The sequence below is a fragment of the Pelmatolapia mariae genome, linkage group LG22 (genome assembly GCF_036321145.2).
Source record: "Pelmatolapia mariae isolate MD_Pm_ZW linkage group LG22, Pm_UMD_F_2, whole genome shotgun sequence".
NCBI lineage: Eukaryota > Metazoa > Chordata > Actinopteri > Cichliformes > Cichlidae > Pelmatolapia > Pelmatolapia mariae.
In genome coordinates this window covers 4,098,869-4,126,692 of record NC_086245.2, presented here as the reverse complement: position 1 = coordinate 4,126,692, position 27,824 = coordinate 4,098,869, and the positions used below count along the sequence as shown (strand labels likewise).

At 46.5% G+C, this 27,824-nt stretch overlaps 1 protein-coding gene across 6 annotated transcripts in view; it reads right to left on the bottom strand.

Annotated features, from left to right (window-relative positions):
- Nucleotides 1-315: 315 nt before the first annotated feature.
- LOC134619735 (zinc fingers and homeoboxes protein 2-like) overlaps nt 316-27,824 on the bottom strand; it is a 128,953-nt gene continuing 101,444 nt past the window's right edge. For all 6 annotated transcript variants that reach the window (XM_063465566.1, XM_063465565.1, XM_063465567.1 and 3 more), the window contains 3 exons: nt 18,406-21,694; nt 15,183-15,360; nt 316-6,365 (listed from right to left, as the gene is read on the bottom strand). In XM_063465566.1, coding sequence (XP_063321636.1) covers nt 15,186-15,360; nt 18,406-21,356 — 3,126 coding nt within the window. In that variant the 5' untranslated portion in view covers nt 21,357-21,694 and the 3' untranslated portion in view covers nt 316-6,365; nt 15,183-15,185. The remainder of the gene's footprint in view (nt 6,366-15,182; nt 15,361-18,405; nt 21,695-27,824) is intronic.

Here is a 27,824-nt window from a genome sequence, read left to right as displayed (position 1 = left end):
GAAGCTGAAATAAAAGGACTTTGTGTGTGTGTGTGTTTGTGTACGTGTGAGTACGTGTGTGTGTGTGTGTGTGTGTGTTTGTGTACGTGTGAGTACGTGTGTGTGTGTGCAAACACCAGAGATTATGTGAAAGGCTGGAGCTTTTCCACGCCATCGGCCCTTCTCTGAAGTGGCTGCAGACCATTTCTCCCTCTGTTTTGTTTTAAAGCTGTCAGGATTTCACAATCAGGTGAGTCAGAGCAGAATGCAGCGTCCATATGATGCACGTGCGCCGCTGTTCGCTGCATTCAGACCACATCACACAGACACAGTGAGAACAGGGTGTACCCTTTGAAAAAGGCTGTGTTTTATTGAAATACAGCAGACATCAACAGGTTGTTTTGCTGGCCTGGGCGACAGAAACAGAGCTCGAATGCTTTTCAAACAACGCAAAAACAAATATTCATGGCTCTTATTTTCTTTTAACCCGACGGACCCCAGAGACGCCGCCAGCCCGCGGACCCAGCTGAGTCAGGACGAGCTCGCTTTTGGGCCGGGAAGGGAAGCGCCTTTGTGGCGTCGAGGACGAAACAAAAACAAGCTGGTGCTCCAAATCAGTTTGGGTTCAAAGATGCTGGTATGTGAAGTTAAAAATCGAACGCGCCTCGAGTGCTGGAGGATTTGAAAGTGTTCAGGCCTGTTTTTGTGCCCAGGGTTGTTGTTTGATAGTAGCAGTAGTAGAAGAAGCAGAACCTCAGTTATGAAGCAGGGCTGGCCTCAACTCCCCTTAAAAACACAATCAGAGCACCTGGTTTTCCCAAAAGTGATGCTTGGCTTCGTAAAGTCTTTTTTTTTCGGTTGATTAAATGTTTTTGTGCATTTTTTTGCTGGAGCGTTTGAGCACTTATCCCTTCATTTGACTTCTTTTCACACGTGAACCAAGATTTAAAAACACAGCTTGAAAGAATGCAGTGAGTTTGATGATTTGCATACGCAAAACTTCCAGAAGCTGGATCTGATTCAACTTGTCGAACAGCGGAAGGTTTCTCTAAAACTAAAATACTTTTGCAGAAGTCACGTCTTGATTGTCTCGCGTCTTAAAATTCCTTCGCTGAGCTTCTGAAGTGAGCTAAAAAAGCAGTCAAATGAAGAAGATATCAGCTTTCTACAGCCTATTTTCTACTTTTTCATTCTTGGTTCACATGTGACACTTCTGACAAAATATCCAAGCAACGACTTGAATTTCAAAACTGAGGACAGCTGGAGACTGAGGACGGATAAACACCCTTGAAGTTTGCTCGACAACGGAGTCTGGATCAGAGCGCAGATTTGCTCTGATAGCAGGAATGACGTGCTCAAAGTCCAGAGTCTAGTTCAGAAAATCTAGTTCTGAAACTCTGATGCAATATCAATATTTCAGAGACTTGATGGAAATATATCAAAGAAAACCAGAAGACTGCATTGCTCTTTAACTTTTGTGCTTGAAACAAAAAACAACAGAGCCATCATCAGAGCGAACTTCAGGGAAGGTAAAGGTGTTCAGCCTCCACGTCGTCCCCCCACCCCGCAAACATCTGAACCTCGCTGCTCTTCAAAACTTGACTGTTGCTGCATAAAAAGCTTTTTTGAGGAAACCAGGCACTCGCCACGATACAACGGAGCCAGTTTAAACGAAGGAAGGACGGAGCACACCGGTCGCACTGTGCGCCGCTTCGTGTGGTTTCTTCGTCCCCTCGTTGTGACCGGGGCAGTTTTCCCCAAGTTTACGCTCACAGGAAACGACGATTGCAACATTTAATCGCGATTGTCGATTACGTACATTTACAAGCCACCTGGGTGCTGCACACCTCCGCTCGTCAGCGTGTGCTAAAAATAAACAAGCATAAATTTGAGACAAACCTCTTTAAGACTGCTAACCTACAAGCCGTCAGTTAGCTTCAAAGGCTTTTTAAGGCTTATTTTAGAAGTGCTTTAATTTTTTATCGGGGATTTTTTATAAATCAAACTGCAAAAGTGAACCATGATTGTTGTGCTAGCTGAAGCAAAATTAAAGTTGCTGCTATTAGCAAGCCAGAATGACATCACCAGTATCGCTGATGTAGCCTTCTCTTATTGGCTAAAAATCAACTGGTGGTCCTGATTTCCATTACAAGCGACTCCATCCTGGTACTTTGGTACTCGTAGTGAACTACATTTAGATTTTTAAATTAACAATTGTAATTAGCACAAGTTTGTGATTTAGCTAACGGCTATTTTCATCCTTGGTTTTAGCATTTTACACATTCACATAAAAGCGGGACAAGATCGCTCTTCGTCCCTTTGAAGGTAAAAAGTGCAAATTTATGTGGAAAAGTTGGCCAAAAATATTTTAATCAACAAAATAAAAAAGCTTAATAGAGTTGAAAGTAGACTACAGTAGAACTTGTGGCGTGTCAAACGTCACTGAGGCCAAAGGTTTGCTCGAGGCACCGGTCTGGGCTAGCGGAAGCCTTCTGTTTTTTAAGCAGCGTTCGAGCAAATTTAGTTCCCACACGATCATGTTTAACTTCTGCAGGACCGCCTTTGCTTTGGTGCCAGTGTGCTCGGTTCCCTCCTCTTTCAACATTCAGACAGTAAACCCACTTTCCTCCCCAAAGCAATTACATTCAATCATTCATCAGAAAAATATTCAATTAAAACTATACACTTGCAAAAATAAAACTCTCTTGGAAGCGTGCTAAGGCTGAGCGTCCACCAGGAGGCGCTCTCCGCCGCGCTGCCAGCACTCCTGTTAGGCCCTGCAGCTGTGCGGCGAGAGCTTCAGTGATGCTGAACGCTACAAGTTTAAAGAACTGCGAAGACTTCGAGCAAACAAAGAAGCATTTTAACCACCTCGGACGAGCGGTCGGAGCTACGCGGCAAACCCCCGCCCGCTCGACCGGCCGCCCCGCGGACGGAGTCGGAAACCTCCCCCTGCCGTCGTGTCGTTGAGGCCAGCCCTGGTATGCATTTGTAAATACAGTATTTCAGATATATGTAGTCTTATCATCTTTAAATCTGACCAGGACACTACAGCGGCAGAAGCAATACATAAAGAAGCTCATATTTTGTTTTTTACTATTATTCTTTTTTGTAGGAATGGAACTAGTTTCAACTAATCCTACCAAGCCAACATGTAGTAATGTATCGAATAAAAGGCTATTTATCTTTTTTTTGTCTGTTTTTGTTTATTACAGGTGTGTATGATGGTGTGCAGGACGACAAAGAGAGAGAGAGGGAGAGAAAAACGAAGGAAAACAGTGAAAAATGAAAGAAAGCGAGGAGAGACGAGAGAGACGAAGAAAAGGAGGGATAGAAACAGAGAGAAAGATCAAAGTATGATTCAGGCAGCGTGAGTCTTGATTGCAGGTTTTTACTGTCGAGTTTGTAAGTTGCGTGATCGTTACCGTTGAATCCTTCTGCGTTTGCCACCGTTTCAAGTCTCTCGACTGTTTCTTTGTTTTGTTTTTATACTCAGTTTGTTCCTTATCGGGTTTGAAAACAAAGATCCACGACAGTCACTTGGTCATACAAGCATGTTCGTCGGAACGAGAAGTGCAGATTGGCTTAAGTTTCTTTTTGTTTTTTTTCCTTTGCTTTTCTTCAAAAAAGGGTTCCAGACAGAGTGGCTACAATAATAATAATAATAATATAATAATAATAATAGCACTTGACTTCACTTCAGCACAGTAAAAAAAAGGAAAAAGGTCCAAAGGTGCTTTTTTTTCTCCGTTTTGTTTTTTAAAACTGATTTGATGTGAAGCGAAGTCCCCCCTCTTCCTCCCTCCTCTCCCTCCCACCTCTCCTCTCCTCTCAGCGGGAAAGTGGCGGGCGGAAGTCCAGTGCCGGTGAGATGAAGAAGTGACTGAAGTATTGCCAACTGGTCCGTCTTTTTTTTTTTTTTCTTTTCTGTGTTTTTCCTTTTTTTGTAGTGGTTCCACTCTGGTTCAGTACAAAAAGAGGAGAGAGAGAGATGGGAAAAGAAAGAGCAAAAAAAACCCCACCAAGAACAAAAAAAGGAAAACTGTTCACGCACACACTGCTGGCACTAGATTTTTTTTTAAAAGTCCAACAAAAATAAACCAAAAAAAAAAAAAAAAAAGCCGAGAGAGGGTTTTTTTGTTTAAGGAAAAAGAAAACCAGGAGGGTTTTGGGGGGACGAGTTGCTCCCATTTTACAAAATGTAACAAAATTTTTCCCGCAAAATTTTACAAATCTGTAGCAATACAGGAAAAACAAACAAACAAACAAACAAACATATATATCCTATTTACAACGACACGAAGAAGAACCCTTATTTTTTGAAAGTGTAGTGAGAATGCAGCAGATCCCAGCTTTGGCACTCGGCGTTTTTGTTCGTTTTTTTTCTTGTTTGTTTGTTTGTTTTAAATCCACCCTGTTGGTCTGTACTGCTGCTGCAGGCACACATTCAGTGCTCCGGTTCGTCTCCACGGCAACACGGGTCACACACAACACCGCCTCGGCCACGTCCGTCAGTCCCGCCTTTAACTCCGTAAAATACGGCGTTTGTGACGCTACAGATGGCCCCGCCCCTCCCTGAGCCTGGTTCTGCTGGAGGTTTCTTCCTGCTAAAAGGAAGTTTTTCCTTCCCGCTGTTGCCAGAGTGCTTGCTCACAGGGGGTCGTCTGATTGTTGGGGTTTCTCTGTAGTATTGTAGGTCTTTACAAGGGGACGGTTGGTGCTATATGAATAACACTGAACAGGTTTTTCTACCCTTGGGTCTGTGTGATGTCATAGAAAGGAGACAATCCTGCCCACCTTACTAATTTCCTGCTATAAGGAGCAGCCAATCAGGAGAACTTTCCCTTAAAGGGGAGGAGTCCAACAATGAAAACTAAAGTCTTTATAGTTTGTAACAGAGGTGATTCACCTAAAGCCAGGAGGAAGAGAAGTAACAGGCCATTTGATTGGACAAAAAAGTTCCTCAAGCTTAAACTCACGAACATATTTCAGAGGTGTTGTTAATGAAAACGTGAAATGAGAAGGATCCACTGAAGTCTAACTTTTATAAATTTAACTGGTATGTTGGAGCTCGATTAACAGAGAAATGTTTTCTTTTAATTTCTAACATTGGATAAAAAAATTTCCTCGGCACTCAGACTGAATCATGTAGCGTTCCTTTAGCCGGCGAATCGTTTCTCACGCACCAACCAATCTGAGGAAAATGGAAAACATGAATAAACTCGTCCACTTGCGCGTGAACAAAGCCTCGTGCGCCGTCACGCCGACCAAAGCAGCTTTTAATACGGCGCTGCTGACAACTCCACACTCCAGTGGAAAAACAACAAAAGGAAGTAAATATAGAAAGTTTCTGTGGCGCTGAAGGACTCGCTCGTCTCACAATGCAGCGCTGAGCGAACGTAAAGGCTGAAAACTGGCAGTTAAAGGCTCCAGCTGCAGCTCAGCAATTCAATAAATACGTTTAACAATCATTTAAAAAAAGAGAAAACACTCTGAATAAAACATTCTTCCTCCGACTTAGGTGGAAAAATAAAGAGTTGCATAATGATGCAGACGGACGGCTGTGACAAGGACGAAGAGCGACTGGAATAAATCCTGATATGTTGCACGAGTGAAATACTAATTGTTCGTTTAATTCACCCGAAGCGTGCGCTGAGGAATTAATAAACGAATCCTACTGAGGTTTGGTTTAAAGGGACAGGAGGTTTTTTTTCAGGCATGTTTGTTGTTGCGGTTCACTTAAACTTGCTTTGTTTTCCGGCTCGTTTGTGGATTTATTCTCGGGGGGAGTGGAAGTGATCCACTTCACTTCTTTGAGGGAATGTTTAAATTTTGTCCCCCTGAAGACAAAACACATTTAAAGGGTCCGTGTCACTCCTGCAGACTCTGTTTACGGGACTCTGGAGGACGCCTGTGCGACGGTGTTGTGTTATAATACTATTGTAAAACTGAAAGCAGCAGTTTGAAATCCACTGTAAAGGTGGGGTGTGTGGGGTGGGGGGGTTTCAATTATCTTCACAGATCGTGACCCTGGATTTCTCCTCGCGCTCTTCAGATTTCAATTTGGGTGCAGCCCACAGTAAAGCGCAGCGGCGGCTCTGTCGTGTTCAAACTCGTGCTTTTGTGTGCGAGCGTCACATCTACACCGCGGTCGCTCCAGGTCGCTGACGGCGTGACGGAGGAGGATGTTGTGCGTGAGCTGGGATGCGACAATCAAGAGATTAAAAACAAAAAACAAAAAAATCTGAAAACGTAAGAACAGGGAAAAAAAATTAGATCATTGAGAAACTCTTCTTTTGTTGCTCCGTTCTTCATGTTCTCTCCTCTTCTATGTTTCCAGCAGCAGCGGCGGTGGCGGAGGCGATGGAGGCGAATCTTATTCACACCTGAAACGGACAGAGGAGAGGAGGGGGGAGGAGGGTAAAAAACACATTAAAATCTGTCAAATGTTCGGCGGCACAAATGTCAGTGTCACAAGAACTCGGATGATTCTCGGCAAAAAATGAAAACAAAGCCAAACAAAAAGAGGCAGAGAGCAGCGAGCGAGCGCGGGGGGATTAAAAAGCAATCGTTGATCCCGAGTCGGCGTTCCAGGCCGCCCGGTGCCGCCGGGAACTGGGACACGCTGTGGGAGAACGGCGGCAGACTTGAGCGGCCGCGGCGCGCTCGCTTAATCTGCGTAAGAGGAAAACTGTGCCGAAGATTAAACGAGGCCGGCGGTCGCTGTGATTACAAACACAGTTTTATTTCGTGGGACAGAGAGCGGCTCGTAAACAGCAGGTGACCTGTGGGTAAACTCCAGCCTGTCAGGCGGGGCCAGCTGCTGCTCATCAAACAGTATCGAGTGACTGATCATCAGCAGGTCTGAGCTGCTCTCTACAAACTGTTTCAGTCTGCAGGTCTGGGACATTCAGGTGTCGCAGTCTTCACCTGGGTGGACGTCCCAGCAAATTCACCCTGCGGTCACTCTACAGGCCTCAGTTAGCAGCTTAAAGGTTAAAGTTCATGACATTACAGATATGAAAGGACTGAATAGCTATGGCTCGTTGCCAGGAGAAAGCCTCTTCACCAGCTGTCAGCACGGTGGTGGGCGGCTGATGATTTGAGCACCTCACAGTCACCGAGTGGACCGTGAGGTCCTCTCCAAAGTGTTCTAGAGTCAAACATGAGGCCGTGTGACCCACAGATAAAGCCTGGGCTAACCTGGATCACACAAAAGGTGCTGCAAAGTGCAGATGTCAGCCTGACCGAGAGGCTGGACCTTCACAGAGCTGTGCATACATGAAACCTCAATAAACTGAAGCAACGCTGTGAAGAAGAGTCCCCGCCGTGCTGTGAGAGACTGACCCACCGCTTCAGGTCGAGCTACGAGCTGCTGCATCACAGGACCGTACGCAGTCAGAGTTCCCACAGTGTGTGTGATCAGCGTGCTCGCTGTGTGTTTGTGGAGACTTTAAATAAAAACTGAAACAACGCTGAACATCGCTGCGGCTTCTGTTTAAGCTCCTCTGAGCTCGACACAGATTAATCCATCAGGTCTCGAGTCAAAGAGGAAAAAATGCTGAATGTCTTCTTCAGCTGCAAACAGCTGCTCAATCAGCTGTTTAATCACAAACACCAGCTGACAAGCCACAACAAAACTTTATTACCCTCACATACGCAAACAGCGTGTTACTGAGTCAGGCCCAGAGCCAGGGCCCTCTGAGCTTCACCTAAAAGTTACTTAAAAAGACACAAACTGACTACAAAAAGATGAAAAACAACCACAAAACACAGGTTAGAACAGGCTCACTGATGCACAGCAGCGACAAAGAGACAACAAACAACTGCAAAGACACAAAAAAAAGAGTCAGACGTTAAGACGAGTACTGCACAGCTGCTACAGAGACACAGCTACAAAGAAACAAACGAGACACAAATGAGACACAAACATCTACAGAGACACACGCTCTACATGTTCTCCACAGAGAGAACATAGACGAGTGCAGAGATGTTAAAGCAGGTTGAACTGTGACTGTCTCAAACTCGTCTCCTGTTGCTGGTTAAAGCTGAGGAGCTTTTTTGAGTCCAGTGAATTTTACACCCGTGACTGTTGAATAAAGACGCGTCTCTGTTTTAATAACTAGCTTGGGAAATAATTGGTGAGTGTCACTGGTTTAGCTGTAGGAAGCTGCCTCTTTCAAAGACCGCTCAAAAACGACAGCCTGATGTTCCTCTGAGCGCTCACAGATCCCCAACTTTCAGTGAAACCGGGGAAAACGTATCCGAGTGTTCACGTGTTGCTGCCAGTCCAGAAAAACTGCTTTTGTTCAGCGCGTCCCTGCCAGCACCACAGATCAGACCGTCTCTAGCGAGCGTCTTCTCTCAGGTGTTTTAGGCTCGTACTGTTAAACCCACAATGGTGGCAGAAATCACAGTGAACGTCAGAATCCCCGATAAACACGCTCCTGGTCTGGCTCCTCACCTGACGCTCTGCCTTCAGGCTGACAAACCGCGGACGCGTTAACCAAGAACTGCTGGAGACTAAAACTCATTGATCCCGCCCACCACCTGTTTGACCTGCTGCCCTCTGGACGCCGCCTCAGGTCAATCAGGTCTCACTCCCACAGACTCACAAACAGCTTCTTCCCCTCAGACTGGAAGCTAGCACAGACCCCACCCACACGCTCACTCACTCTTAGCCGTGGTCCTGAGTTAGCCTCATCCTTCAGGCCAATCACAGCCTCCACACAGACTGATTACACATGCAAACGCCACGTCTGACCCGAGCTCCCGTCAGCCTCACAGCAGACACACCTGTGGAATCGCCTTTAACACCCTGCGTCGCCTCGCTCTCAAACTTAGGCTTCGACGCCGCTCTGTGTAATTAGGCAACTTCAAATCAAGAAATTTTAACTGGAAAAGAAAAAAAAACCCTTTTCTTTATTAAAAATGACAAAATGGAAATAAATGAATGTTCTTTAAGATTAAGGCGACCCGGGAGTGACTGTGATCGTCTCGCCGCTCGGTGTTTCGCATCATGATGATGACAGCGAGGGAGCAGCTCTGCAGCATGTCAGCAATTAAGGCTTCATCTATAAGGTACGACTGTTGATAAGTTATTACAGGACGCCGCGCTCCACTGATTAAATGAAGCCCGGAGCTGCTGTGATTAGTGAGACAGGACAATGGATGGTGGGCGCACACACACACACACGCACACGCACACACACACACACACAGATGAGCCGGGGACATCAATTAGCGCTGCTGCAGAAATTTGTTTTTGCTCCGTCGGTCGTTACGACTCCCTAATATAATCTGGTTGATGCCATCACTCTTTAGCACTCTTTATTAGTATCATCCTGCTGATGTGACCTTTGACCCCTAACCTCATGTGTAAAAACCAAACATAGGAAAGGAGGGAGCGCGAGAGCGAAAGCAGCTTTAAACGAGCCGATGTTTGGAGCCCGAGTGCCGATTTAACTGAGTCTGCCCTCGCTCCTCTCCATGTTTGAGACCTGTGAACGCGTCTCGCTTCATTTCATCGCTCCCATTCTTCATTTTCTCAGCAGGTATTTGTCCCTTTCATCCACCGTTTACCTTGGCCTCCTCTCCAACAGACCGGCCTTACGGTTACAGCAGAATAAGAACGGGAATGTATGTTTAATTTCTAGTATGTTTTGCTTAACGCCTGAATGACTTTTTTATTTTGACGAGCGGCCGGCTTTGATTAAGCCGAACGATCGCTCTCAGACCAGCACCGGGGGAAAACGCTCGAGTTTATTTCTGCTGCAGTTTCTCCTCTCAAGGTCTCAAATTTGGATTTTATTGACTGGTGTGTGTTAAATTGTGCTTTTCTGTCTGTATTTCTGCTTTTAGATTAATTACAGAATGCGATTTTTTTCCTTGTTGCTGTGATATCGACCGTTTTTCACTGGCTGTGATTTGTGGTCTGTTGTCAGAGTATAAACATGCTTCTAATAGTTTATTCAGAGCAGCACCAAATCAATATTTTCATCTGAACAAAGGATTAAATGACTGTGTTTAATCCGAAAGCTGTCATTCGGAGTGGTTTAGCAGCCCACTCTTGTTTTCTATTAACTCTGGAGAGCAGTTTAGTGTCTTTCAGCCTGAAGTTTTGGTTTTCCGTCCACACGCTGAGCTGTTTTTATGTTACTCACGTTACGGCCTGCTCGGCATCAAAGAGGTAAAAATTAGACACAAGCTGGTGGAGAAAAACCAACCAGCAGTGAAAAGGTGGAGAAATTCCCTCCAGGAGTTTGTGGAGAACAACCCAGAGTCCCGAGTGTCTGACTACAGAGCTTCTACGTATGAACAGATGATGTCATCGTTTGTCGTTGTTTAGGTTTGGCCCACGCTCTCTGATGGAAAAGAGTGGAGTGCCCACTCTGGGTTGGACAGAAAACCACCTGGTTTTCTGTCCCAGGTGGAGGGGAGTGGAGCAGGCGACTGGCAGACTGATGGAGGCTGTGGTGAAGGTGAAGCTGTCTTTACTGGTTGAGCTGCCCTCGCATATGGCCACGAGCTCTGGGTCCTGACCACAGGAGTGAGACCGAGGAGGGAAGCGGCCAAAACGAGCTTCACCTGAAAGGAGGCTGGGCTCAGAGCGGAGCTGCCACTCCTCCACGTGGAGGCGAGCCAGTGGAGGCGAGGATGCCTCATGGACGTCTCCCAGGGGAGGAGGTTCAAGCGTGTCCAACCTGGAGGAGACTCCGGACACGCCGGGGAGATGATGTCTCGCGGCTGGCTTTGAAGAGGGAGGTGTGTCTGTGCTTAGACACCAGCGGGTACGAAAAGAGATGGATGTGATGGATGGGGGGTGGGGGTGAGGGGAGCAGTGTTATGGTTAGCTACGGCCCTGAGAACGGGGGAGGGGGGGGGTGTTGCGCAGCCCTCTTTTTAACGTGGCCTCTGCGATGAAGCTGTTACAGTCGGTGCACGCCGATCGACTCCTGTTGGAGGTTTAATGAGAAAATTCAGTTTCCTGTTGCCATGTTTTAGTCGGCGCCGCATATTTCCCAGAGTTCGAGTGTGACTTCTATCTGGAGCAGGTTTTCCATCAGCTGCGTTTGGTGGATTCCAGCGTTCACCTGCCACGCTCACTCGTCGGTGCGCCAAACTGATTTGGAGAGCAGAACTCGGCCTCCAGCGATAACTGGCGCCGGAGCCGAGCGTCTGGCAGAGCGGGCGAGTCTGCGGCCGCCGCCACAAAGTGCCAGGGTTTAGATAGCTGCTCGTGTTAATTTATCATCCCGCTCATGGTCCAAATCACCAAACCCCCCCACCCCCACCCCCCAGCGCCGCTGATGAAGCCACACTCTTCATGTTTCACTGTTCTGCAGCGGCTGCTGGTGAATGAACTGAGGAAAAAGGACAGTTTAATTTGGGTTTTATCACGTTGGACATCTCATTTCTGTAAACAGCGACCTGTTCTGATGTGAGGGTTGGAGCAGAGGGGTGGAGAGAGCAGCTGCAGCAGACTGATGGAGCAAACATCTCCAGCAAACACATGCGAGCAGAATCTGTGTCGCGTTTTCAGGTAACCAATCAGAGTGCACCTCGACTCCTGGCTCCGGACGAGACAAAGACAAAACTCTGTGGATGCCATAGCGAAGTCTGAACCCTGAGCTGATGTAAGACGTCATGTCTGTACAGAAGACCCGCTGTAACCGTATGATGTTGGGGGAAAGATGAAAATATTACTGTAGTTAATGTTTGTTTTTTTATTTGGTTTTTCATCTTCTTTGACTGCTTTAGTCTCGTCATCATCAACTTCTTTTAGTCTTCTTCTTCTTTGCTTCTTCATTACATCCAGACTTTGAGTAACATGAATTTTATGAAGTTTATACTTTGGAACAGAAGCTTTTAACAGAATGCTAAAGCGTGTGAGACTTCCAGTTTCTGAAAAGCCTTATAACTTCTTCCATCTGAATTTTAGTCACTGTGTCTGAATCATGAAGCCAACAGGCTTTAAACCTGCTTTACTTGTGTAGCACGACTTAACCGGCTCAGATCTGTGACCTCAGTAAACACTTTCCGATGAGTTTGCAGTCTCAGTTTCTAGTTTCAAGTCTATTGTTCTTCTGACTGCAAACAAAGAAAGGTAGGTGTTAGTGTGTGATTGATAAGTCCGTAGGGCCCCTTCAGTTGTTGTGTTGGATTCCAGAACATCGAGATGGTAAGGCCCAAAACACTCCAGCCTCTGCTGCAGGGTCTTGTGCTAATTAGCACGCTAAACCCATGCATTTTAACCTCTGAGCATGTTAGCATGCCGTTAGCCTGCAAACTGTAGTAACCATGTGCAGAGAAACTGACGCGGCTCGTCTTGAGATACAGTGATAGTGACAGAAGCCTAAAGGTTGAAGGTAACGCTATAACTTCAGCTGTGACTGTTTCCAAGCCAAACACCAGTAATGAGACCAAACTCACTCCGCTGTTTACGGTGCGCGATGCATCATCTTCTTTAGAAATGTTTAATAATTAATAAGCGAACACACCGCCTCATATTTGTTACCCAAACACCAGGTAGTGCCCGTGCCTCAGCGCCACATCGTCGGGCACCGACCACAAAGTCGAGCAGGAAGCGTGACGTTTAAGCGTCGGTTTGTCAGAACTTCCTGTCTGATGCAGTAGAGGTCAGCATCGAGGTTTTCCTCTGTCACGCTTTATTTTTTTGTGTTTTCACCGGAATCGGTCTTTATTAGTGCCGAGCAGAGCGCTGCGACCTGTTTCTCATTCATCTGAGATCAGAGTTTCAGTTTCTGGGCGTCTGATTCAAATACAGCATAAAGCAGAGAGTACGCTGCGTTTTCTGAAAGGAAAAATAACTTTTTACGCTGCTCTGGATCTTTGTGGCTTCTGTAGCGCAGTTGGTCTTCAAAGCTGTGGTGTAATTTATCTCCGGCGCCTTGCGTGAACAGTGTTCCTCTGGTTTTTTTATGTGGGAAGGAACTACTTTTTCAGATTTTGTATTATTATGAGCACGAGTCACTTTACCTCAGCTTTTTTCCCCTGTGGGATAAATAAAGCCTTTTTTTGGACTAAACCGAGGCAGGTAAAAGGAGCAGAAACCTTTTTCAAATATCACTGACAGGAAGCGTTTTATTTCCCACTCCCACACTTACTGTTGGTTTTTTAAAATGCTGCATATTGATTATTGATTCCAGCTGTCAGGAGCTGATTTTGAAGGCACCCGAAAGTGGCGACAGTCTTTCAAAAGTGACACCGTAAGAAGTGGAGTGTCTGCCTCGTTTACAGCCGTTTGTCTTGAGGAAATCATTTGAACAGATTCTATTTTGATAAGCAGAAAGCCGTGTAGAAACATTAAGACTTTCAATCTTCTGTCAGAACAGACAGAGGAGGGAACAACCGGCTCACTCTGTCATCACACTTTGCCCCAGGCGGAGCCTTTTATCTATCAAACTTTACCGCACCGGGGGGTCTGTTGCTATTTTTGGGCCTCCAATAATGTTTTTTTCCCTAAATTTTCCTGAAGTTGGTGTTTGTTGCTGAGCGGTTGTAGCCAAAACTCACACAGCTACACACACAGACGGTGATTGGCTCGAGTGGGTTTGTTTGTTGCCTGGGATCGAGGTGTTGGCTTCAACACTGACAGGCTGGGGAGAGGAGGGGAGGGGGGACACGGGGGACCAATGAGGGCCTCGCTGAGTTAAATCAGTTCAGTCTGTAGGTGGTAAAACCTGCAGCCACACATTCAATTCACTTCAATCCATCCATCCATTTTCCTCGCCGCGCGGCCAGCTCCGGGTCACCGCGAGGCTGGAGCCAATCCCAGCAGGAAACCGAGAGGCGGGGACAGTTTATTCAAATGTGCCAGTTCACAACAATAAACACCTCAAGGGGATTTAAATGGTAAAATAAATGCGTTATAATATTTATTTATTTTTCCAATGTGAAGAAAAAATGTGATGGTGCCCTTTGAGTAGCATTTGGTGATGGTGGGGAGGACGAACTCCCCTTAACAGGAACAAAGACTGGGATGTAAGAGTGAGAGGTGGAACAGATAAGAGAGTAAGACTCAATGATGTTTCAAAATAAAACAGGAAGTGACTAGATGCAGGTGAGGGAATAAAGCTCAATAGTGTTTCAAAATAAAACAGGAAGTGACTAGATGCAGGTGAGGGAATAAAGCTCAATAGTGTTTCAAAATAAAACAGGAAGTGACTAGACACAGGTGAGGGAATAAAGCTCAATAGTGTTTCAAAATAAAACTGGAAGTGACTAAACAGAGACCCAGAATCACTGTGCTAAGACTAAAGCAAATCTGGCCTCCTCTGATTGTAAAACTTTGATCCAGATGAATGTAAGGTCTCAGTCGAGTTTGATTTCATGTAATGAGGTCGACTCTGTAGATTAGGGCCCTGCGCAGAGTGAAGCAGCGAGAGCGAACGTGAGACCTGAAGTGTGTTTTAAAGAGAGCCGCAGGAAGGCTTCAGCGAGCACAAACAACAGACACACACAAAACACAAAAAAAGCACATGTTTTTCTAGAAGTGTAGCTATTTGCGAGGGATGTTCGTGTCCGTGCGGGTTTGTTTGTTGTGGTGGAGATCCTGCCGCTGGACTGCACTGACCTCGAGGCAGCAGCGACGTACAGGGAAAAACATGAAGAAGAAAACTGCCGGAGAGCAAAGATGCAAACAATGCAGAAGTGGAAAAACATTCCACGTTTGTCAACGAAAGTTTGTTTTCTGGAAAAATTCCACCTTTTACACTCACACAGTAGGTAATTTGTGCTTCTCTCACTATAGAAGAATCGCCAAAATCAGAGATGCACCACTGAAAGATGTGATTCATGCTTCATTTAATTGCTTGAAAGGAGGTCATTTGTCATTTCTGGCATTTTCTAAAATAAGTGATTAATCATTTAACTAAGAAATAGCACTTTTATTGCCAGTGAATGCAATTCAGTTACAGGTTTAATTAAAAAACGCTGCCCTTATAACACGCGCTAAATACTTTCTGCCGTGAATGCACCTTTCAGCGGGCCATCTGCTCTCGCTGAACTCAAACATTTCAGAAATCACTTGGGAGCATTTCAGCAGCATCCTCTGATCGGCGAGCAGGAGCACAAATAAAACACAAAGCATCGATGAAACGAACCTCACAGGCTCGGCGAGGCCCGCAGATCCAAGGACAGCTGCTGACACCGAAACACGCCGCCACGAAACTCAAACTCACCGTTTATCCGGTCAGCCTCCCAGACGCGTCCTCCGCCATCTTCTTCTCTCTGTCCACGAGCAGCTCCCGCCCTCGCCTCGAGCCCTCCAGCCAGGTCCCGAACACCTCCCGCACTCCTCCGAGGACGCCCCCGTTCTGTCCCCCGTTCTTCAGCTCCGCCACGCTCTGCTGCCTCAGTCTGTCGGACCGAGAGCGTCACGTTAGAGGGAACACATACCAGGAAATACATTTTAACATTTTAAACAGCGAGAGTGTCGACTGATGTGGAATCACGGATGCTTTAGGAGTTTAAGGAGTGCCTACAGAGCTCTGCTGGGGACGCTTTGGTGCAGCCACAGTTAAAACCTGTGTTCAGTGTTACTCTCATCTGCACTTCACATCTGAGAAAAACCAACGCAGACATTTTTTTAGAATAGTTTTCTCTGTAGCCCTGAAGACAGGGCACCTGTCGCTGCTTTCACCTGTCTCGTTAGAGTCACGTAGTGACGATCAGTCCTATAATGACGCCGTCTGTTCAAGATTGATGAATAAAACAATAAAAAAAATGTAAAAATAATTAACAGTGAAGTAAAAATGTGAAATGAATGGGAGGGAAAGCATAAATGCCGTCCTGGGCCTAAGATTATTGAAGGTTTAGATTTTCTTGTTATTAAAAACAGCCTGAAGCTGTTAAAGGAAACTAAGTGTTTTAGTGTCAGTGTCTCAGTGACGAGCAGCCACACGTGAAGCGAACATGAAAAAAATCCCAGAGGTGAAAGTGCGATCAGCCCACACAAAGAAACTGGACTAAAAATCAGTCGTTTGTCCTTCAGCACCAACAAGAACTGTCAATCAGGTTTTTTGAGATGCCACTGAGGTGATTGCGCACAATCATATTTAACGCGAGTGGGTCATAAGTGGAGCGTTTTTAATTATAACGAGGAGAAACTAATCACCGCAATAATTTAAAACTGAAGGAGGAAATTCTGTGGAAACAGAGCGAACCCACACATGACGAGCCTCTGTCACAGCCACGAAAACACAGAGACGAGCTGCGCGTTCGTGCTTTAAATCAGGCTTTACATCGGCAAATAAAAGGACACGATTAACCCCGAACTCCCATCTGAGCGCCGCTGACAGTTTCCTTTATCGCTCTGCATTGTTCGGCCGTACGTCACACGTCGCGCGGCGCGCTTTGTTGCAGAGTTTATGAAATAAACAGCAGCCAGAAGGATTCGAGTGTGCTGTCAGTGCAGGTTCATGCTGCGGTGTTTTCAAAGGCTGAGCCAGAAACCCGGAGCAGGCTCACGGGAAGAATAAAAGGCTTGCCCAAATTATAGTGGAGATATTGGTTTCCAACGTAATGGCTGTGTTATTTGGCCAAACATGTCCCAAGCTCCTTGAAGGAGAGGCAGACTAAATAGAGTCATGTAGATTTGTAGGTTAATGTCCTTAAAACAATGTTAATGTGGCAACTAGAAAACAGCAGCACAAGCCCGCCGAGGGGAAGCGCAAATTTACTTTGGCTGCACAGGTCACCACAAAAGGTGTCAGTGGGTAGAAAACGGTGCTGAAAGTACCAGGGGTGCAGTTCGGTAAACACTGACTGCACGAATTATCGAGAAGCGAAGGAGCGAGGTGGAATTTGGTGACTGGGATATAGGAATAAGATTGACTCGACTCTTTATGAAAAATTATATTCATTTCCATCATTTCATCTACATAATAAAGGAGGTGGTCACACTGAGAAACGGGGGAATTATAGAGGGCTGTCAGCAGCTGTCAGTGTAGGACTACGTATCCGTGATTTCAGGGCTTAATTTGCTGTGTTTCTCTGCCAATTGTGGCAAATTATTCAGTCACTTTACATATACTTACGCAGCATTGTAAGAGTCCTTCACTACACGACCTGCTTTTAAAAACATTTCAGTAAAAAAGCAAAAGCAGAAAAACTTCCACATTATGTCTTCATCCTGTTCTCGTTCCCAGGGCACCGAATCAAAGCGCTTCTCAAATGTAAGACTGAAACCTTAAATCACATCTCTGATCGACACACCGGGCTGAGACTGAGCGTTTCCTTCTTTGTGTTTTCACAGACTCGTATTGATGTCTTGATTACCTTGTTGATGTTGAATCATGATAGCCATCACTCCGTTTTAAAACCTTTAAAATCTTCTCGTAGATCAAACGAGAGCAGATAAATGAAGAACGACATGCTGCTTAAATTCCATTAACAGTTTAGTTTTCTTAATTCTGATTGTTTGCTTTATGTAAAAATGTAATCGTAAACATTTCACAGTAATTTTATCTGCCTTCATGGCCCATCAGGGGGCCATGGCCCACACTTTGGGCATGACTGGTTCAACAAAGGGTTTCAACATTCATTACACAGGCCTGCAGGCCGGTCTGTAGGGAAGCCACCAACTGGTAAATGTTTACAGACAAGTCTGTGGCTTCCATGCAAATTACAGACAACTGCGGCAACCTGTTAGAGACCAAAACAATTCTAAGGAGGTTTTCAGTGCAGCACTGTGGACCTCTTTGTGACCAATTTGATGCTAGCATATTCCATCAAACCCTCGCGAATGCTTGCAAAATACACACCTTTCCACTTACGACCAGTGGCTACCAGTGGATTGCCCACAGGCCTGTGGTAATGAGGTCTAAACCAGCTGGTGAAAACTAAACTTACTATCCAGCAAAACGTGAAGCGAAAGTCGTCAAAGGGCAATAAACCATGGACTCTTAGCTGGTAAAGTTTCAACTTTCAAAATTAGCGGTACTTAGAAGATACCTCAAAAGGTTGACATCCACAGCAAATGAAAATGCTTTTCATAAAAAAATCCTTCCAAAATTTTTAACTTAGGTTTCTGAAAATTTGCCTATTCAGCATGAGGTTAAAAGAAAACCCTACCCTAACCATGGATGGGTCTGTAGTGGTCCAGGTCTGGAGGGGGCTAAGAGGCTAACCGCTAACAACAGATTGCCTTTCAATTATTTATTTGACCTATTTGGCAAACCCAAATGGAACTCTTAAAATATAATTTAAAAGAACTTTTAAAAGCAAACATCTTCTCATTTCTGAATCTATGATTGTTTAGCATGTGGCTAAAACCTAGTTAACCCTACCCATAAGGCCATCTCTTGGACTGTATGAGGAAAACCACTTTGTATTCTGTGTATTTCTGCTAAACAGTCTGCTAAACAGAAAACATGTCAAAGTAAAGAACTGTGAAATAAGTACCTGCCAGCAAACTGGTCTTGGAGCTCGTCGTGCTGTTGATTGTTGAGGCTGTTGGTGCGCTGGTCCATCAGCCAGCCCATCTCAACCTCCAGCACCTTACTGTTGTTGTTTGTTACGGCTCCTTCCTGACAGCGCTGGATGATGCTGGGTGGAACGTTTTCAGGGGAACACATAGGCAGCCCCTGTCCTCCATTCACGCCATTGTTGTGAAAAAGTTCTGCCAAGTCCATGCTGCCGCTCTGCAGCCGGCTATCGGTGAACCAGCGGGCCAGTTCTCCGCGAGCCAGTCCTGTCCGACCCTCCAGCTGGCTGAACTCCTCAGGGGAAGGCCACCGCGTTTGAGCAAAATCGTCCTTGAGGAGCGCCAGGGATCGGCGGTCTGGAGGCACTGAGCAGGAATTCGGATTGGGGACGGAAGGTGCAATGGTGCCAGGAGCAATCATGGACAGGGGGTGTGAAGTTGGTGGGGGGCTTTTAAGGAGGCCTACACCGGTGCTTGGTTTGTGAATCCCATTCAGTTGCAGTGCTTGGTGCTGATGTAGCTGTTTCTCAGTGATGGCACCAATGCCATTGCCGCCCATCCTTTTAGTGCCCATGGAGTTCAGAAGGGCTTGCTCCAGGTTGTCACGAAGCGCGCGGCGCTCTGCAAACCAGCTGTCGATTTCCTGATGAGACAGGCGGGTTATGGCCGACAGATTATCCACGTCGCTGTGTGTGGGAAAGCTGTTCCGCAAGAAGTTCTCCTCCAAGATCTTCAGTTGTTTTGCCGTTTTTCCTTTCATCCTCTCCAGCAAGGGGAACTGGGTCAGCACCGAGGACTTATGTTGAAAATCTGGTTTTGGTACTGCTGGGATGTCCCCACCGTCCAAATGTATGATTCCATTATTGTGACCAGGAGAGGTCTGATCGTAGGGCCATTTGCCGTCCATTCGAGACGTTCCATTGGCCTCTGGCAGAGGACTGACTACCTTGTCTCCTCTGGGGTAGCTGGCTTTCAGCTCCACTCCTTGCTGCTCTTTTAATTTCTTGCCATCCAAGGAGAACGCTGAAATCTGGGATGGGGCTTTAGCCGGAGCACGGATGGACTGGATAATTGTCGGCCTCCTTACCTGTGAAGTAATGAGCGGAGGGGAGTTCGGCAGATTTAAATCAGAAGCTGCCAAATTGTGAGAACTGGGGTGTTTTTCTTTGGAAGGGACGGGCACGGCACGGGGAATAAGTAAACTGTTTCTGAACGGAGGGACAGAGATCGGTGGGGGGGCAATCATTGGCCTTGTTAACGACTCTGGAAAGACTATGGAGGGCAGAGACACCACCGGCTTTGTTTTGGGATTTCCTGACGCCGAGAGAATCTTCCCTTTGGAAGACAAAGATGATGGTGACGACGATGGAGGCGGTGGCATTAAAGGCACAGCAGCGGATGACCTCTTCATCTCTGTGGTAACCAGAGGAACTGCTACAGGTCTTTTCATCTCCATGGGAACAAGAGGTGGAGCCATTGGGAGGCGGCCTTTTGGGGGAGGAGGTGGTGGGGGAGGAGCCATTAGGACCTTGTCTTTAGGGTCACCAGAGTGGGGCGCCACTGCCATGATGGGTCGCTTGGACTCTGGCCCAAACACTGTTGACAGCTGTGTCGGCAGGGGTCGCTTAAGGGAGTGGCTAGAGCCTGCCGGGGAGTTTGTGGTGGTGACTACAGTTAGCCCATTGGGCGCAGTCGTCCGGACGTGACCGAGATGCTCGACTGTCGTGTGGACGATGGGCTGCTGTGAGGCTTTGGCAGACGGCTGAGAGACGGGGCTTGTAGGCAAGACGGTGAACGTGTGATGAGCAGGAGGGATGGAGCCATTAAACATTTTCTTCCTGGCTTCCTCCACCTCTTCCGGGGACCAAGTGATACCTTGCTTCAGCCGCTGGGTAGTGAACCAGACTTTGATCTGTTCCTCCGGGTGCTTGGAGGCAGCTGTAAGCCATGACAGCTCAGCATGCGTTGGGTATGGAAATTTATTAAAGGAGGCGATCAGCGTCAGGTTGTCGTCTAAAGAAGGGTTATATTTGGTGGTGTTCAAGGGAACGGCTATTTTTGGTACAGAGTTAAAGTTGGGTGGACGCTTAAGCATTGGGGTGACATGGGAGAGCCCTTGGACGATGGTGGGTTCAGGGATGATGACTGTTCCGTTGATGTTCACTGCTGTGATTTGGTCCTTCTGGATCAAACCGTCCAGCTGGCTTTTCAGTTCGCTCCCTCCAAAGAGCGTGTGCACACTACCCGGAGATTTCACTGTGGTAGATATGCAAGGTGGAAACACAGAGCTACTGTGGCTTTCACCTTTTTCATTTGTCACGTCGCATTCAGCTGAATTGTCCTTGCCTTCGATTGTCTGCTCTAAGATAGTCTGATTGTTCATTTTTATCCTCTTGAACTTGAAGTTCGTCTCACCTGGGTGCTGGCTCTCGTTGTGCTCTGTGAGCGAGTCAAACTTCTTGGTGTTGAAGTTGCAGACAGCACAGAGGTACAGTGGATTTAGAATGACGTTAGGATGGCTCGAGTCCACGTGCTCTTTGAAGTCATTCAGGTTCTGCGTCGAAAACGGGCAGTATTTGCACTCGTAACCTCTTCCCTGCTTCTTCTGGGACACCGGGTCTGATTCTGGCGCTTCTTTGTCCTTCCCCCCTCTGGCTTCTACATCTTCGATGACAGGGGGGTGATCTTCACATCCAGACTGCTGCTCTTTGTCTAAGTGTTTTGGAAATGCCTTCCGGTCTGGATTATCTCCATTATCCTTCATGAGGTTTTGACTCTTTTTCGCAGATTCAGGTGGTTCATTTTCTCTCACATCTTTGCTTGCCAATATTTCCATGTCCATCACCTCCTCCGGGTCATCTTGTTCATCAGGCAGGTCGCTGACGACCCGGACCATGCAGGGGGTGGAGGACTTTCTACGACTGGACATGATTGCGGCCGCTGCTGCTGCTGCTGCTGGTGATGATGGTGGTGCTGGTGTTGCTGATTGTGTTGACGATATTGTTTTTGGCTGCTGCTGCTGGTGCTGGTCGAGGACGTCAGCGTGTCTGCGTTGGGGGGTCCTTACTGGGGCGGAACGGAAGAGGTGGTTGTGGATAGTGATAGGCGGTTGGATGTGGAGTCTCCAGTGTGTGAGAGGGAGGGCGAGAACCGGCTGACGGCGCTGGCCCAGGACCGGTTGTGCAGTGGCGTCTCCCGCTCACTGGCAGTGTCAGCTACCGACCTCGGCGTCATGGGAGGGCATCACAGACAGCAGCGGCGTTCAAGCTGCGCGGGGACGAAGACAAAGAGAGAAAACGACACATTAATACTGTTTGTGTTCAGTGAGCTGTGAGGAAGCCACTTAGAAAGGGCTAAAAATCAGAGAAAAACATGTCGGAGAGAGAAAGACGTCACTACGATAATGTTTGTGTCTGATGTTCACTCAAAACAGGATAAACAACAGGGAAAGTGCATGATGGGCAATGAAAGAAAGGGGGGAAAACTAGATAATCTGCACTTTGGTAAACAAGCCTTTTTGATGAAACATCCTTTGTTTGAGCAAGGTGAAATCAGCACAGGAACAGGAAAAAAAGAGTGGAGAGAATCACTTATAGGGATACAGTTTTAATCAAAAGTTTATCATCTTGGACATGAATGTTTTAGTAATGCTGGGCTTTCATATTTCACAATTTCTGAGAACTTTTTCTGGAGCTGAATTATTTCACAACCTCTAAGATTATGAGAAAAAGAAACAAACTCAATAATTTAGTGAAGAAGTTTTAATTTATTTTAGATTTCCTGAAATAAACACAGGGTGAAAATAATATATACGAGGTCAAGAACATTTATACACCCACTTAGATGTCCTAACCAGGGACGGCGGATTCTCTGTGCCAACACATAAAGGGAAATCGTTCGACTGACCGACGCACGGCGACATGTGAAAATCTGGGGAGCTTAGATAAGTCAGGGATATCTTGGAGTCATTTCTAAAGGACTGCATGTTCCAAGATCATCCGTTCAATCCACTGTTTCTTCTCAGGAAGTGCAGCTACTGTGCCAAGGTCTGAAAAACTATCCAAACTTTCACCCTCAGCTGAGAGGGTGAAAGCTGCTTTGGTTGGTCCGAACAGACCTGCCATGAACTGGAAACGGCTCAAACATCAGCGTTACCACCTGCTGTCCAGATCCCCAGTGGCTAAAATACGGACACCTCGACTAAAGTTTGAAGCTGACCGAGTGCACAGTGAAAAATGTCCTCTGAACCAAAGTTTTATGATTGCATGAGGAAAAAAAACAAGTTGTAGGACACACGTGCTCTTTGGTTGCATCATCTTATATTAACTATATAACTGTTGTAGCCAGACCGAGCTAAACCCACAAAATCAGCACCGCAAACAGAACGTATAGAACAAGATTACCAAACCAGAGACGCTGCCTACCAGCGTCAAATCAGCTGTTCATGCTGCTGTCGATGACGGGTCGTTTAAACACACAACAGGTTTCTGGATTTGTCGACCGTAAACAGACTATCTAGAACTGTGTAGTCCATAGACTGGCTCCAGGTTTCAAAGTTGGTCACTAAAGGCCAGACCCTTTTCTAAAGTCAAGTTTTCATCAATAGTTATCAGGAGAGCTGGGAAAGCTGTCGCTGTGAATCTGCCAAGGCTAAAAACTCTCACCACAAAGTCCCAAAGCATGCAGACTGATGAAAGCTTACACAAAGAAAGTCCAGAGATGGGAAGGACGGGAAAACTTTTTTTTTTTTGGCTTTTTTGCACATGGAGAACCTGGAACGGTCCATGTTAGTGTTTTCTCTAACATGCATGGATGTAGTCGCCTACTGGTTACTAAAGTCCGGTCTTAATGTTCGCCGTGGTCACACACCTGACAGTCACACGGTAGGCCCACCTGCTTTAAGTTTTTACTGGAATGGGACAAAAATTTTACGAGGTTAATGTTTGTTCAGCGAGACGTGAAACTAGCGCCGGAGACCACAAACTCACCAGGAAAGTGTTACCGAGGCCGCAGATCAAGTGAGCCGAGGGCCACAGACTAGAGGAGTCGTCCCCTGCGGGCCAAAAGAAAGAACGCAGGTTTATGGCACTATCAGACCTAGATGTTGATTTTTCCCATACATCTGTAATTTAAACAGGGACTTATTACTTGCTCCTATGGTTACTAGAGAGAGTAATTATTACTCTACTGACCTCTAGATGCTTCTCGCAGGCTCTGCTAGCCTAATAATTTCAAGCATTCCCGTGTGAAGGCTACAGAGTACCTATAACCATGTTAGGGAAACAAAGTCAGCCATTTTTACTGCCCACAAGTCATGGCAAAACCCTCTGGAGCAGATCTGATCATTTTGTAACTCCCCATCCAAAGATGGGAGGTTCCAAGCTTAATTAGCGACGTGATATTTTGCATCTCCTTTCCTGTCCGAGCCAGGTCTGTCAGGTCTGTTGGCGCTCGTCTTAGCATCGCACTGGCTCCGTCGGGTCCGGTCTAATCAGGCCCTGGCAGGCGACAGTGTTTGCTGACAACGCCAGAAGGCCAGAAGTTAAAAATAAAGGAAGTCCGGCTGACAACTCGAGACGCCACGCTCGAAAATTATGATGAATCAGAGTGCCACTTAATCAGGACACGCCGTTCCAGGCCAATCACATGTAAATGCGATAAATTGAAGACGTCCACGGCAACTACAAAAGACAAAAAAAAGTCTCCAAACTCCAAACCCCATTAAAAAGACATTAAGCGCCTTTCATAGATTCGGGCAAAGACAACTTCACAGGATAATTACCCTGTAATCATGTAATAAGAGAGACTCAGTGATGAGATCTCCTGACAGCTATCATCCACACAATGGAACGGAGAAAGTGAGGTAAAAACAGACGGGGAGAGAGAGGGGAAGATAGGTGTGAATAAATACAGAAGAGTGCAATAATAAAAGGAGGACAAAAGGAAAAAAGCAGGTAAATGGGAGGAGAGAGAGGAGAGAGAGTGGCGAAGGCGCGCAGAGATAAGGGGAAAAAGAAAGAAGGGAGAGTCTGAAAACTTCCAAGCTAATGAAAGAGAACAGGCACAAAGCAGAAGACGTTTTAACTAGGCCATGGCCTGGCAGACAGAAAGAGAGAGAAGACGGCGAAAGAATGGAGGAGAAGAAGAGCGAGAAAAGAACGCAGATAAACATAAAGGAGGAGGAGGAGGAGGAGAGGAAAGGGACAACAGAGTGTTTCAGGAGGAAGAAAAAGGGAGACGGGGAAAGATAAGCAGAGAGCAGAGGAACAGAGAGTAAGAGGCACAATCGAAAGCAGATGAAGAGAATGAGAGAGATGAGAGGACGACGAAAACATTTCCATTTGACAGTAAAATTTTAACGGATAATAAAATGAGGTTTTGGTGCGCTTTCTATCAGGAAAGTTGAAGCTTTGAAAAGGTGCCCCAATCAGTTGGGGGAAAAACACATTTGCCAGGAAAAAAAATGGGTACTTCAACACTTAATTAGTATTGGGCAAGCTGTTATTTGTCCCATGTGTCACTTAATGCTGGACATATTTCATGCTCTCGCAGCCTTGATCAGCTTCTCATCGCCTGCACGGGAGACACATTTTATAGCTGCAGAGTATCCAGAGCCCGTTTGAATTGTTGCACTGTGCAATGAGACTGAACTAATCCTATGTTATTATAAATCTCATGCATTTACATTGCTGCTTATTGCACACTTTGGCTAATGGCGTTTCCTCAAACAACGAGCATAAAAACACCGACAATCAATTCATAAAAAAAACTACTCGATGGCGAACCCAAACGTGTCCGACGCGGTCGCCTCGAGGAGTTCAAAATTTCAGTCCCAAACCTCGTTTGAAAGATCCGAATGCACCGCGGGGCGAATAGATGCAATCCAGAGTCCACCTCCTCTCTCCGTCTGCCTCTAAAACCTGCTGCAGCACAGCATGACCCGACCCCGCGCAACCTGATTAGACTGAATATGATTTTGGACCCAGCCCAACTCAGGTCCCCGGGTCAGGTCTCGGTTACTGGGTAACCAGAGGGGCCTAAGAGGACCTGTAGCCTGTAGCGCCTGAGTACCAGAGAGTTCACAAGTTTAAAAAGTTTCACTTGGAAATTATTTAAAAATGACTCTGATAGCAGTAGAGGGCAGGCCCGTTCTGCTTCTCCTGATTTAAATCTGTGTCGGTGCTCAATTATCAGTGAAGTCTGTGTGAGGACTTCTAATATGGTCATCTTAGCCACAGAAGCCCCACCCACCGTTTAAGAGGGGCGACCAATCAGAAGAATATTAGCTTAATGGACCAAAGTGCTGTACCAAGTCCCAGCGTAAGAGACGTGGCTCAGTCTGAGACTGAAAACACGGAGCTGGAAACGAGCCGAACGCCACATCACCGTTTACTTCCCGCTTCACCGCGACGCTTCTCTACCAGCCATCTCCGCCCACACATCCACAGTGTTTACTCTGTGAAAAGAAACCCACACAGGCACGAGGAGAGAGCCTCAGCCGGGACTCAAACCCAGGACCTTCACGCCGTGCGGCACCAATGATGACCACTGAACCACTGACCCTGCAGCTGAAGGGAAGATGCAGCGAAGGATGTAAAAACATAACCATACAAAAGTTTGGTGTGGGGCACGGAAGAGACTCTAAAACAGGGGGTCAAATATGCGGCCCGCTGAAGTGTCCGGTTCAGGCCTCGCAGGAGTGGACGTGTCTGAGTGTTTCACAGGATCCCAAACTGTAACGTGAGTTTAATGAGGCTGGAGAAACGTTTTTCTAAAGACATCTCGTGCCGTTCGTCATCTGTTTGTTAATGAAATGCTCATTAAATGAGAAAAATAATCCAACAACCTGTTGTCTGGCTAATTTTAAACCGAGCGTGGCAGCGGTTGTTTTTCACCTGCTTCCAGCTTTTATAAAATCTTGGCTCCGCTTCAGGAGACATTTATTTACGCTCAACGGGAAAAATGTGGAATATTTGCATCGTGCATCGTTTTACTGACCCAGCCAGCTCGCCCCTGCTTTAAAGTTGCAGTTACATGTTATTTAATGAGGCTTGATTAAACACTTTGTGTCCATTAAATTAGGATTTTATAGTTTAACGCAGAAATACATGCAGTAACCTTCAAAGAGAGGCTGCAGAAACGCTCTGTTGCTCTTCACACCCACACAAACTGCAACGCAACGCTCCAATCTGAGCCACACCCACAGACACGGAGGATAACCCGCTGCAGCATCGGTCCACCCTAACCTGTAAGAGGAAGCAGCTGATCACAGCTTTTAGAGATGCCCAGGTGCGCGTTTACGCTAAAACGGGAGTTAAGCTGCTCTTAAAAGGCACTCCAGGAAACGGTGCACTAATAACCCAATAAAGCAATCAATACGCAGCCCTAATACGGGCCAAATTCTAGCAAATACTTCAATCTCCTTTCAGATCCTCTCTCCTTGTGCGTTTGCTTAAAATACTTGGCCAGAGACCCAGCTGCTGCCAGAGGTGAAGTGGGAAAAGAGGGAGGGAGACGGTAAAGGAGATAAAACAAAAAGAAGAGTGTGGGAGGAGTTGGAGAGAACAGAGCAGGGAGTGCATGTATAGGAAGACGAGTGTGTAGGAGCCAAAAAACCAAAAGAAGGGAAGAAAGCGTGAGTGCTTAGCAGTAAAGAGGTTGAGAGAAAGGACACGAGAGTGTGGGAGGAGAGAGAAATGAGACGGATGGAAGGAGAGAAAAGGGGCGACAGAGAGGGAAAACAGAGCTGGAGAAAACAGATTGGACGAGGGAAAGTAAGAAGCGTAGAGGCAGACGGAGCTGCAGGCCCGAGCTTTTCATCCGAGCAGCGATGGCAGCCTCGCTTCCCGTCGACGAGGAAGAGCGCTGCGGCTGCCAGCTCGCAAAAAAGAAAAAAGAAAAGTAAAAAAAAAAGAGCTCAGCAGTGTCATGTTTTGCTGCATCACTGGGTCGGCCTCGAGGACTCCGGGCCAACTTCTGACGAGGGGAGTCATATGCCGCTTGGCTGCGTCCCATTTTATTGGGCTGAGCTCGCCTCCGTGCATGCTTGTAATTACTCGTACAGTATTTGTGTGCAGGGGATTGTTTGGAGCACGGCAGTGCTTCGTAATTATTGAGGAAATAATAAAACTGCAGCAGTGACAACAGTGATTTGCAAATTGCAGGAAGCGGCAAATTGTCCTTTTGAGAGGCAGGTGAGTTTTTCCTCAATCAAAAACAAGCAAACCTTTGTTCCCTCCTTTAATTGGTGCACATTAGTGTATCAATTTTAGACGGAGGCAACAAAGTCTCCCAGGATTCCCTGCGTTTAAACACCACGACGGGACACAGAACTCTCCTCTGAAAGTGACACCCAAGTAACTCGATCGGTGGGGTGAAGCAGGGTTCGGGGGAAAAA